The sequence below is a fragment of the Micropterus dolomieu genome, linkage group LG14 (assembly GCF_021292245.1).
Source record: "Micropterus dolomieu isolate WLL.071019.BEF.003 ecotype Adirondacks linkage group LG14, ASM2129224v1, whole genome shotgun sequence".
Classification (NCBI taxonomy): Eukaryota; Metazoa; Chordata; class Actinopteri; order Centrarchiformes; family Centrarchidae; genus Micropterus; species Micropterus dolomieu.
In genome coordinates, this window is record NC_060163.1 from 18,970,766 (window position 1) to 18,983,963 (window position 13,198).

Genomic DNA, 13,198 nt, shown 5'->3' on the forward strand with positions numbered 1-13,198 from the left:
TGCTTTAAAGTTTGTGTGAGAGAAGAAGAGAGAAGAGGGTGGAGTGGAGAGAGGTAACAAGGGGAGGGGAGGGTGATGCTTTTCCAGCTGACCTATCAGTGTGCTACAATTTTGGAGGCCTGTAGGTGATGCACATGCAAATAGGGGAGAGAAGACACGTTGGAGTCAAGTCATCTGTGCTGCAGGGGGACAACTTGCCTTGTGACAGTTGGCACCACTAATTGCCTCCCATATTAATTAGACTACCTGTGATGGTGCAAATTGTAGCGGGGAGATTCCCTGCTGTGTTATGAACTCCTGCTTCCGCCATCTCTTAACGTTCACCATGACACAAGATAGAGACGCCTGCGGGACACGATGACAGCCGACAAGGAGAAGAGAAGGTAAAGCTCTATGTTGCTTTGTGCACAGAGACCCTTTGATAACCGTCTTCACAGTATATATGATGTTTTTGAACATACTGAATATTCAAACTGTTCTAATTTAATTTAAGTGTTTCTGTGTGAGTTTGGTTAGTAACTGAGGTGATGTGGTAAGCCCAGCGATGGTATGGTGGTGCTTATGCTCATGCATGCATAATGAGTTGAGATGTTGAGAAATTCTCTACAAGCTATCAGATAAAGAGTGTCATCGCTGTGTCGTCAAGCTGAAACATGACTGTTTGGATAGATTTTTTTTTTAATCAGTTTTATTTCTTGCTGAAGGTAGAGTCTGAACCTGAAGATTCAGCTGTAGTGAGCAAAATGTACAGTAAAAAGTACAGCATTACTTAACAGTATAAGTATAGTAAGACTTTGAGTAAAATACACTTGCTGTCTTGCACCTCTGCAAGTGACTTTAACTCGCTTGAATTTCTGGATAAATATAATTGAATATTAATAACTAACAAAAAACAAATACAATAATGTGTAAGTATGTTTAGTACTTATTACTCAGTAACTACAACAAAAAGTAAAATTTCTATGCTATCATAATATTTCTCTTATTCTCATCCAGTATGGAGTTACAGTGTGTGTGTATCCCTTCTATATTCACAAAGCGATGTGTAGTGTCTGTGTTAATGCTTTGTGAGTTTATAGTGACTCTATTGTACTTAAAGTCATTAAAATCCATGTACATTTTATTAAGATGACATGAGTATTACGTGTTTCTTCCCTGACCTCTGTCCTCTGTAGGGCGATCAGCCGTGAGGCAGCCAGAAGGAGACGACGGGTTGAGTCTGACGTGTTTGGAGATTTGTCTCGTCTCCTGCCTCTCCAACCCTCTGTCCGAACTCACCTGGACAAGCCCTCAGTCATTCGCCTCGCCCTCAGCTACATACGCATCCACAAAGTGCTAAAAGGTCAGTCATCACACACACATTAAGGGGGGCTTGCATCTACATAGGCAAACATCTAACACAATCCCTGGTCAAAAGATGTCTTTCAAAAACAGGCAAAAATGATATCAATATATTTATTTAGATGACATTCATTGATATTGGTATGTATTTTTTTTATATATTGCTGTATATTTTTGCAATATTTAGATAAAAGGTTATGTTGAACAGTTAAGTGCATGTGTCTGTAAAATCTAAATGTCAATAATCTTTGCTGCGCCGTTGGCCACATTTATTGTAAATTATAAACAAAAATATTTAAAATAATAATAATATTAATGATAATAATTAAAAAATAAAATAAACAAAAAAATTTCCATTCAGAATATTAATATGCAACAAATAATAATAAAAAATTGCAATCATAAATAAAATAAGTTAATGTCCTGAAACTAAATAACATCTTCACTTAAGAGGGATTCAACCATGAATCCATGAATGAACCATGAATGTATAATTGAAATGTACTTTTTTGCAAAACGTGTCTTCTGCTGTGTGGTCTTTCTTGAGTGAATTTGATCAGTTTGTTGTGGTAAATTGTTGTCACAAGACTGGTGGGTTTTGAGACAGATGTTAGACAGAGGAAGTCTCTTAACACCTGGAACACACAACAGACACACGTAGCAATACGGCAAGTAATTACAAGAACACCACATCCTTTTTTCAAAGTTCCCATAAATACTGAACCCAAAGAAAAGAAGAGTAGATAAAATAGAGTAGTTTCCCATGAAACTATTTTTCACATCAATTTTATAAAAAACCAAACAGCAACACAATCAATAAAATCACTTCCTTTTTTGCAATGGATCAGGGAACGCTGGGACAAAAGCAGAGGCCAGTCACACAGTAAAACATGGACAAGGAATGGAAAGTGGAGAGGAGCGGCGAGAGTATGGCGGAGGACGTGGTGAGAAGGAGAAAGAAACAGAGGATCTCGAAGCCTCAGAGGAGACAGACATGTACCTGAGGACCCTGGAGGGATTTCTGATGGTCCTGTCCACCGAGGGAGACATGATCTTCCTGTCTGACAATGTCTGCAAGTACATGGGATTGACACAGGTACATACACACACACACACACACACACACACACACACACACACACACACACACACACACACACACACACACACACACACACACACATTTCTAAATGAATGAATGATGTAATGGTATACATCTAGGATTCAAGATTTGAAGATAAACACGTGCTTTATGTCCTCTGACAGACTGAGCTGATGGGACACAATATTTTTGAGTTTACTCACCCTTGTGACCACGAAGAAATCAGAAATAATCTACGTCTGTCAGCAGGTGTGTTTGTGATTGTGTGTGAGGGGTGTGTATTATTGTGGGGACATGGTGGGGACTTGCCTTCTCTTTGGGGACAAAATGCCAGTCCCCATAATGTAAATAATTAAATTTCAGGATGAAGACTCAGTTTAAGGTTAGGCTAAGGATTAGGGTTAGGCAAGTAGTGTTTGTATTTAGAATTAGGGTAAGTCTCCAGGAATGTAAGACAGTATACTGTTGGCAGCAAGAGTCTATGTTCAGCCTGGATTGTATATCTTGTGGTTGTGTTTTGTTTTTGAGAGATCATACAAGTTTGAACAGGTTTATCTATATATTAAATTACCTGTTTTTTAGGGGAAGTTTGGTGCGGTGGAAAGAGGGACTTTGTCATGAGGATAAAAAGCGCTCTGACGCACAGAGGAAGGAGCGCCAACCTCAAGTCAGCTACGTGGAAGGTTGGTGAAAAACAATACCTCTTGAAACAAAACTTGACACTTTTTTGCTATTTCTGAAATCTCACAACATTGTGAATCAGCAAAAAGTTTCTGATCATATTTATTTGTTAAACTTTAATCCCAATCTCTCTGGGGTTTTAGGTCCTCCACTGTCAGGGCCGAGCGAAGGTGTGTGTCGCCCCGTCTTCAGTGTCCTGCCTGCTGTTAACATGCCAGACTCTGCCCCTCTCACACACACTCCTCAGCACACATACCTTCACCAGCCAGCACAGCATGGACATGAGGTTCACATACTGTGAGCAGAGGTGATTTACACACACTTGAAAGCACATACCCATGTATAAGTGAGTTAGTATTTATTTAAATGGGCCATTGTGCTGTTACCAACCAACTTGTATGCTCTATCACAACTTGTGAATCAGCTAAAATTTGATAGTAAAATGAAACTGAAAATAAAAACCCACATAGAAGTAGTGTTGCCCTGTTCATGTTTTAATTCAGCACAGTGGTGTAAGAATGTATGTCCATGTTATGTAATACATGAGTCATAATTTAATTTCGCAATGTTGGAAAAAAAAAGAAAAGAAAAAAGGACGGAAATTGATCAAACTTAACCCGTGTCCACTTTTGTTCAGCAACTGCACTGATATTTGTTCTACTGGTTCATTGAATGAGTTTATCCAGTGTGCTAACTACGCTATTAAGATTAACACAGTCAGTTTAATTACTTCCACGTGTTTAAAATAGATACTCAAAATTCCTCTGTTTTTGGTGTGGTGCTTATCAAAAAACTCTAATGCATCATAGATTTGATTTGTATCTGTTACCGTTATGTTGTAATGAGGTTGAGACATTTCCTGACTAAAAGAACAAAAAAGCATCTTCTGTCTTAAATAGGGATATTTTTTATTTTTTAAACCTCACTGACACATTATAAATTCAAACCCACAGAACTTTATTTTAAATTCTAGTGAAAATCTCAAAGTTCCCAAAGACAGCAAATATGAGTCTTGATGGTGAATATTTCTCTCAGTGCAAACATCATATTGCTTCCTTGAACAGCTGAAGCAAGCTGAATCAGAATATTTGATCCTGTGAGAATGTGAAATTGGATGATTTAACTTCCTTCAAGCTACATAATGGGAAACCAAAAGAGAAAACTGGATTTTAAGGGGTTAATTTAGCGTGACAAACGTAATCAGAACTTTAACTGCTGCTTTGTTCCTGTTTTACCTTCCCTTTTTTATTTTAGACCCTAAGTGAACCTTGAACTTGTGTGTGGCTTATGCTGAATAAGTAAAATTAAGTAAATTGGTAGTTCATTGTGCTCATTTTATGTCATTGTAAAGAGCTTAAACTGTAATCAGGCAGTATTTTGTGAAATAACTTCATATTAATTCTGTTTGTGTGTTTGCAGAGTGACTCTACTTTTAGGTTACAGCCCTGAGGAGCTGCTTGGCCGTTCCATCTATGGTCTCTGCCACACACTGGACACAAGCTGTTTGACTAAAAATCATCTGAACTGTAAGTAGTGATGCACACACACACGCACATTACACACCTGTAAATATCTAAGTTCACCTCTCTCTCTCTCTCTCTCTGTCTCTCTCTTTCTCTCTACAGTGTGCTTTAAGAGCCAGTCTGTCAGTGGTCAGTACAGGATGCTGGTGAAAGGTGGAGGTTACGTCTGGGTGGAGAGTCACAGTGCTGTCATCCCCGGCGGCCGACCCAGGCCCGGCGCCCACCAGCCACTCTGCATCCTCTGTGTTACCTATGTCCTCAGGTGTGTGTGTGTGTGTGTGTGTGTGTGTGTGTTATTTGATTTAAATCTTCTTGCAGAGAACTGAAACTACACTGATGAAGCCTAATCTTCCACAATGACCTTTATGTTTTATAACACTAGCTGAAACTTTGTGCAGACATTCATGTTCCCAGTAGGATGAATCCTACAGACCCTACTGATTTTGATGATCCCCTGACTTTTCCTCTTTCTGACATTTGTAGTTTTTAGTGAATTTTATCATCAACTACAGGATTAATGTTCCCCTTAAAATTAATTATAATCAGTTTGACAATCTCCTGACCATTTACTTTGGTTTATGACCAAAATAATCCCATTCCCATCAGCCTCAGCTGTACTTTGTTTTTAGTGCTAAGTAGCAAAGGTTATCTTATTAGCTAACATGCTAAACTAAGTTGGTGAACATGGTAAACATTATACCTGCTGGATACGTTAGCATTTTGCATTGTAAGTGTGTTAACATGCAGATGTTAGTATTTAGCTCAAATCACTGCTGAGCAGCCTGAGTACAGTGTCACGGACCACTAGCATGGCTATAGAGTTTTGTTACAAGCATGGACTGTTTGAAAAGCTCTCTTTGTTGGTGTGTTTAACGTTACGCTGACGACCAAGATTTTAAATTTTAGTTGCCAAACAACAATCTGCTCAACATAAGAAAAGTGCCACTTTTATCCGGTCTTTTTGAAAGACTTGTTTTGTCTGACCAACAGTTCCAAACCCAAAGACATTCAAATTACAATGTTATAAAGCAGAGAAAAGCAATTCTGCTTGATAAATTGACATAAATGTTTAAATGATTGACTTAAATGATTTTCAAAATTAGTTGTGGTGGTGTTGAATGACTCATTGTTTATTATAAACATTGTATCCTTTGTTAAATGGTTTAAAGTAAAAACAGAAGTGTTACAGTCAAAGGGCTAAAACATGCAAAACAAGTTTGATCTTTTAAATTAAGTCCTATTAACTAATAGCTTATTATTATTATTATTATTATTATTATTATTATTATTATTTATAAATGCTTTAATACTGTATGCATGTGTGTCTCACAGTGGAGTGGAGGAGCCGTTCCTGCAGCTCTCCTTGGACCAGACTGCCCACAGATATTGGAGCTGAAACTGTTTGAAAAACAATCTGCAAAACCAACACTCTTCTCTACCTCTGTCTATGAATTCTTATCAGTTATTTTCATTGATATAACTTTTATTAAATAAAAAAACTTTCTAAATCAAAAAGACTTTCTGTGTGTTTTCGTCAACCTGCTTCTACTTACACTATTTGAAGTATAGTACTTAATCGCATATATATTATGTAACTTCAAATATTTGGTGAGAATGGTTGATTAACAACCAAAGTTCAGGCAGATAACTTTAGGTGTAGACTGTGGTTGACAGACAGTTGACGGGGCGTAGTGAGAGTTGAAATTTGTTGACGAAAGCTGGCAGTTTGACTTTTTCCTGACCTCTCAGAGCCTGACCTTACTTCCTTTGGGGTTTCCTTCCGAGCCACCTGACACATGGGGTGACATCTGACTGTGAAGCATAGACACACAGACACACACACACACGCACGCACGCACGCACACACACACACACACAGAGTATATATAGAGAGATACGTATAGTGCTGATGAGGAGATGTGAGCAGACGCAAGTCAAAGCCACAGCTTCCTGAATAGAAACACTCGATAGGAAAGTTCTCGTGGGAACTTTTTCAACTTTTTACCTCTTGGCCTCTAAATTCACACTCTGTCACACACACACACACACACACACACATTCACACTCTGTCACACACACACACACACACACACACATACACAAACAATGTACTATTTCAAGTTTCGGTTCAACTGGCTTTTGTAGTGAATAAAATGCATGATGACAATAAATAAGTTAGGAAATAACAGCATACAATAATAAGTTACTCTATAGTCATCACACTGAAACTAAAATATTTTTGTGTGTTTGTGTTGTGTGTGTTGAAACAAGCAGTCTTCTCACCAGCTGTTAAGAGAACACACTCCTTAACTCCTTCTGTACTATAACTGGCCCAGTACACACTGATATGGTGATGTGTCTAGACATATAAGTTTAAATTTTACTGGGGTGTTTTTGTTTTTTAGTTATTAGGAAGTGTTTGTATTTCAAAGAGTAACTAAGTACATTTACTCCGTTTCATGCTAGTTTAAATTTCCACTCCACTACGTTTCAGAGAGAATTATTGCACTTTTTGCTGAACTACATTTATTGGTAGCTACAGTTACAAGTTAAGATATGATGATGTTAAAAATCATAGCATTGTTACAGCTAGCAAACAGTATATAAAATTGAATTATACAAGAAATCTGAGGTACTCAAGGGGTAGTGATTTAAAAAAGCCCTTAATTTCTCATGGCTGTTTAGTCATAATAAGAGTTTAAAAAATGCCCACGCGTTTCAGCCGTTAAGGCCTACGTCAGGGCTAATACAAAATGGTCACCTTTGGGCTGTTTCTTCTAGGCAAGTACACCATGATCAGATTAGACAAGTAAGTAGTCACATAATTAGTGTAGACTGTAGATTAGAGTAGTGCACTTGTCCATACTGATCAAATAACTTTATACGTGAAACTTGGCAAATAAATCCAATTAGATCTGTCACCCTTTAATTATACCCTTTAATTTTCAGTGTCTTTGTTTAATAAAGATGCCAACTAGAATAAATAGAAAAACAATGTTTAAATGATGTTGTGATTTAAATGTGAATATTATTTGAAAGCTAATGTGTGATTACGTCCAGTACAACATACTTCAATGTGACTTCTGTATCTCACACTTAAACACATACATGTGTTTTAATGATATTTTGTATATAAGGATGTTTTGCTTCAACCAGGAAGCTCAGTTTGGAATGAAATCTGTGGACCTCAGTGGGTTTGTATTTTCACCCTCACTCTACAGCATGAAACAAATGACTCGAGCTCCATCTAGTGTTTAATTTTAGTCAGTGAAACAAAACAGACTGCATCTTCAGCCAGGTGGCCATATTGCTTATTTGGGCCATGCTAAAAGAGTGTCAGAATTTAACAATTCCTTCATGATTATGTAAATGTATGTAATGTAATGTATATATGTAAAAGTAAGTGAAAGTAATATTCCATACATGCATGTAATACATGTGTTTACATATAAAACAGGTAATAAATCAAATAAAATGCAGCACTAGTTTGTAGTGAAACAATCATCTTGCATATAAACCTAACAACCTGAAATGAAACTTTTGGAAGATGAAGAAATGCATCTGTGAAATCAACATAATGTAAATAAATTTTAAATTTAAATTTTTTTAGAGTTACTGGAGGTATTTTCCCAATTTTCTTGGCCAGATTTGAGACAAAAATGATTATCAAGATTCAGTTTGAAAAGTTAGATGTGTCTTACTAGATGATGAAGATCATACAGAAACTAACAAAATACAGAAACTAACAAAATATGTACATTTGTGTATGAAAATCAAAAGTTACCTCTTTCGAGATATAAATTGGCCAAATACATAGCATGAATTAGTTTATTGAGGAGTTATCTGTTAAAGAAGTTTGTATTCTTTTTCCTGGAATAAGTCAGTTTTTTGATCCTCATGTTCTTTTGATCGTTTACAATAAAAAAAAGAGTCCATGCTTGATGTTAACTCCCTGTTCTGTCTCTCTTTGCTTGAAAAGAATAAAAGATGTATTATGAATAATCTTTTATCCAACCGCATGATCATCTAAATGGTGATTCATTTATTAAGTCATAGTTGAATATGAGCTTTTGCGTCACTGAGGAAAATGACACGAGGTCTGTGATCAAAGAGCTTATTCATTAACTTGGCTCTAGGAAATATTTTTTAACATGTTGGGGTAGTTTGCTGAACCCTCATGTCGTGGTTGGTTGTGAACCTGCTGGTTTTCAAGGTGACCCTGGCAGTTGTTGGGGGAATCTGTGTTCCTGCATGTTGTCTCAGAAGCCTGACCAGTCCAGTATTACCCAGAGGGGTGAGATAAGAGGTGGAAGAGGTCATGGTGGTGGGTGGAGGTTTTCATTTCACACTACCATGAGTTTTATGTTTAAAGGAGGCGTGAACATTGGCAGTCTCAGACATAAAACTTTCACATCCTTCCCACCCAAACTCTCATGCATTTCCACTGAAAGTGCAATGTGACCTGACCAAACAGGCCCTTGTTTAAGTCCACCCCCCACCCTTATTCTCTCTTCTTACTCACTCTCCTCTCCTCCCCCAGCCACACCCCTATGGTTTGGTGGGTGTTGTCAGGCTGTCAGCCAATGACATGACAGTGGTCACCCTTTGAAACACAACCATGATAAATCAGTGTGTGTCAGTGCAGGCAAGAAACCACAGAGAGAGGCAGAAACAGGGGGAATGATATCATTAAAGATAAACTAGCAGGGAAATACTGGTGCGTGACGTAGGAGAGCTTGTGCATTAATAATAAAGGCATTAAAGACCTAGTTTTTCATGCAGTTATTTTTATTTAATCATTACTTGTCTTTTATTGATTGTTGTTTTTATTGTGGATGTAATACATGAGTACAGATAAAGAGTATCTAGATAAATAAAAATTAGATGAATGGAACTGTTGCCTTGTGCAAAGCTCAAAGATCAAAGATCTTCAATTGAATCTAGTGTGTGCCTGCTTTAGGAACTTACATAAAGGATTTTTAAACGGGTCTAGGAGGTGAACAAACATAAGAATATTATTGCATATACATGTTCACATATTGGGCAAATTCCTCCTCTCGCTCTCTGTCTGTTCTAAGGAAGTAAAGTTGTGCAGTTTCATCTCAGAAAACAATCAGGACATCAGCTTTTATAAGACAATAAATCTATATGGCCCTCCAGTACAAAGACAGAACAGTGAGGAGATAAGCACTGCCATTATTGCAGCAGTGAAATAGTGACTTAGTGCCAGTTGCAACGGGCAACATGGTTACGATTGATTACTTCCAAATTACATCAAAGTGACAATATAGATTTACAGCACAAACAACCAAATCAATCAATGTATCTGTATTTATAAAACATAATTCAGTTTGCTTTTCATATTGCGTAATCATGTGTTTGTCCCACTGTTGAAGCATATGTGTGTTTTTGTACCTGCACCCTGGGAGCATGATCTAATCTTATCTTCTGTGCAGAGTCCACAGGTGTAAGCTCAGGTCAGGGCCTTCATTCAGACGAGCTCAGCACTAAGATTCTCTCTTCAGGCCACGTACAGCCGTAGACAGTGTTCGCACAGATACACATTTGTGTGTATGTGTGAAATAATATAAACATGCATTGAAGGCAGTATTGCATAAGAGCCATGCTGTCTTACCTGCTCTCAGACAATAAAAGCAGATGCACTGCCTTGAACACACTGTACATCAGGAACAAAAATGGTCACATGAGTGTTGTGCATGCTCATCCCAAAGACTGGAAGCTCACAATGACAATGCTAACATGCTGATGTTTAGCAGGTATACTGTTTACCATCTTAGTTTAGCGTGTTAGTGAGGTAACAATTGCTAATTAGTACTAAACACAACGAGCAGCTGCGGTTGATGGGAATTTCATTAGTTTTGCAGGTGTTTCATCATAAACCCAAGTAGCCTTATGGACAAATTAATATTGTAACCTAATGGTTGAGCTAGAAAAAACGTCAGGTGATCACCAAAGTCATGAGGACACATTCTGTCAGATTTTTTTTTAATTCAGCTAATAGATGTTGAGACATTTCACAAGAACCTTGAACCACTTGTAGCACTAGAGGAAATGTCAGAGGATCACCAGAGTCATTAGGTTTCATCCTCTGGACACCATAAATGCCCATACATAGTTTCATGACAATCCAACAGTTGTTGAGATATTTCAGTCTTGACCACAGTGGTGGACCACTGTGCCTGCCTTGCCATCTGTAGAGCCACGCAACTATGGTGGCTGAAAAGCTATGCTGATTGGCTGATCCATAGGTTGCACCAATGATACCTTTCCCTTACACTGAGTCAAGAGGCCTCTGATTAAAATTATCTTGAGGAACCTGGTGGTGACATTGCAGGTTGGTAGATTCTATGATTAAGCTCAGCAAGATAAGTCAATAATTAGTTATTAATTTGTTTTGCAAACACAATGGACCTTTTCATTATCTCTCACTCTTTCTCTCTCACTTTCCTCATTGCTGCGCCTCTCACTCATCAGTCATCAGATCAGGGAACTGCTGATGACAGCAAGCATTGCAGAAATCCTTTGAACAAACCACAAAGTACAAAACTGTAACACTGTAGTCGCTGTACCAAAGCTAATGAATGACAAAGCTGATGCACTTCATATCTGACAGCTTATGTTCCTACATACTAAATATTGATGTAATATAGCATTTATTTTTTTGATAATTCTCATTCACCTCAACATATTTTTAATATAATCAGTTTTAAATATTTAATATAATTTTTATGTCCTTCAGGTGGTTGTTTGGTCTGAAAGTGTTTCCTTTATTTCCTCCTGGGAAGTTACTAAAATGTCTTGTTTATTCATATGGTGTTAGTGAGAAAGATAGTTTTTTCTACTTTAAGAATGCAGTCCAGAAAGTATGCCATGGTTGTGTTAAAGGAATAGTCTTTTTGCTGATAAATACCACTCCCATGTCTGTAGGGTAAACATCAAGCTACAGCAGAAAGATTTGAACTCCAGCTCTTGCGGTTCCCAACGGACCTTTATTTAGTACAACTTCTGCTTCTACCTAAGTTAGACTTGAAAGAAGAGATGCAGTTAAACACAATTTATTGTGACACAGTGTTGAAATGAATTCACTTGATGAGCAGAGTTGAATAGTGGAGAGCAAGGCAGGCAGTGTGAGTTGATCCAGGTGCTGGTAGTTGGTAAGAAAAACCTGACGTGGCAGTAAGCAAAGCAGGTATCAGACACAGCAGTAGTGTAACACACTGATGAACAGAATGATCTGGCGAACACTGGTGTGAAGCGCTGGAGTTAGAATATACTGCAGAGTCTTGATTAGAGGGATGAGTCTCAGGTATGCAGGAAGTGGGTAACCACAGAGCAGCTGAGGAGCGCCATGCCCAGACAGATATATACACAGGCACAGACAGAGAGAGAGACAAACAGGGAAAACAAAACAAGATAACACAGGGAAGGGAGAAATGGAAGGAAGTTACTGCAACGTCTCAGCATTCTGAGCCAGTGTCATTGCTACCGACACAACACTAGTGCAGTAACTTCCTGCCTTTGGACAGAGTCAGGCTAGCTTCCACCCTCTTTTCCAGTCTTAATGCTAAGCTAAGCAAATTACGTGCTGTCTATAACTTCATATTTACTATACCGATGCAACATTGGTATTGATGAAAATCCACACCTGATAAGCCTGGCACAATTCTGACTGGGCATGTAAGCATGGCAAAGTCTGACATTGAACTACAGCTGACACATCTGTCATGGAGCTAACAGGGCTGTTGCTAGTTATCCTCTCTATTATGTAGTGTGAGCATTATTATCCACTCTGGGTCTTTTTACATTTTGCGAAGGAAGACTGGTTCCAAGATCCTGAAAAAAGATTTTTGCCTGCTAAAAGAGAAAGTGAGCAACTGTCAGTCAAAACATGTATTCATATCAGAGCCCATTCCAACTTTGAGGAAAGGAATCAAATCTTTTAGCAGACTTGGCCTCCTGACTTTGGCAAGCCTCACCCATGATATAAAGTTTATTGACAATTTCAATATATTTTTTAACTGTAAAGACCGCTTTAAACCTGATGGTGATCATCCAAACTTTACTGGATCCAGACTACTTGGTACCAACCTATATCATGCTCTTGGGATGCCATATCAAAATAAGACTGTATGGATAAGCGCAAAAGACAAGGACAGCGGACTGACAGCCTGTGTTTCTCATCTAACCATAGGCTCCACATCACACAAGGCATTTAGAGGATGTCTCTGTCCCAATCAGGGACCCCCTCCATCACACTTACCACTCAAGGAGTAGTTGAAGCCACAACCAGTTTCCTTTACTGTCACAGAATCCCTACAGCTGAAATGAGCTCTTTTTATGTCAGATTATTGGCTAACAAACCTTTTTTTGGTTAATTAAAAAGAAATTGCATTTTATGTTTGAGACCTTTTAAACCACACTGCTGGTGCAGCACCACTGATAGAGGTTTCCTCCAAATTTTAATTTTTATCAGTCAGTCAGACATAACAGGAAAGGTGGAGGGATTCCAGTCGTTTTCTCTACACAGTTG

At 38.1% G+C, this 13,198-nt stretch overlaps 1 protein-coding gene across 1 annotated transcript; it reads left to right on the forward strand.

The window, feature by feature from the left end:
• The first annotated feature begins 121 nt into the window (after nucleotides 1-121).
• Nucleotides 122-6,074, forward strand: epas1a (endothelial PAS domain protein 1a). The gene is made up of 9 exons (XM_046069479.1): nucleotides 122-383; nucleotides 1,176-1,342; nucleotides 2,190-2,437; nucleotides 2,608-2,692; nucleotides 3,026-3,126; nucleotides 3,268-3,431; nucleotides 4,544-4,650; nucleotides 4,750-4,909; nucleotides 5,980-6,074. The coding sequence occupies exons 1-9, from the start codon at nucleotides 358-360 to the stop codon at nucleotides 6,041-6,043; spliced, it is 1,122 nt and encodes a 373-aa protein (XP_045925435.1). The 5' UTR covers nucleotides 122-357; the 3' UTR covers nucleotides 6,044-6,074.
• Nucleotides 6,075-13,198: the final 7,124 nt, after the last annotated feature.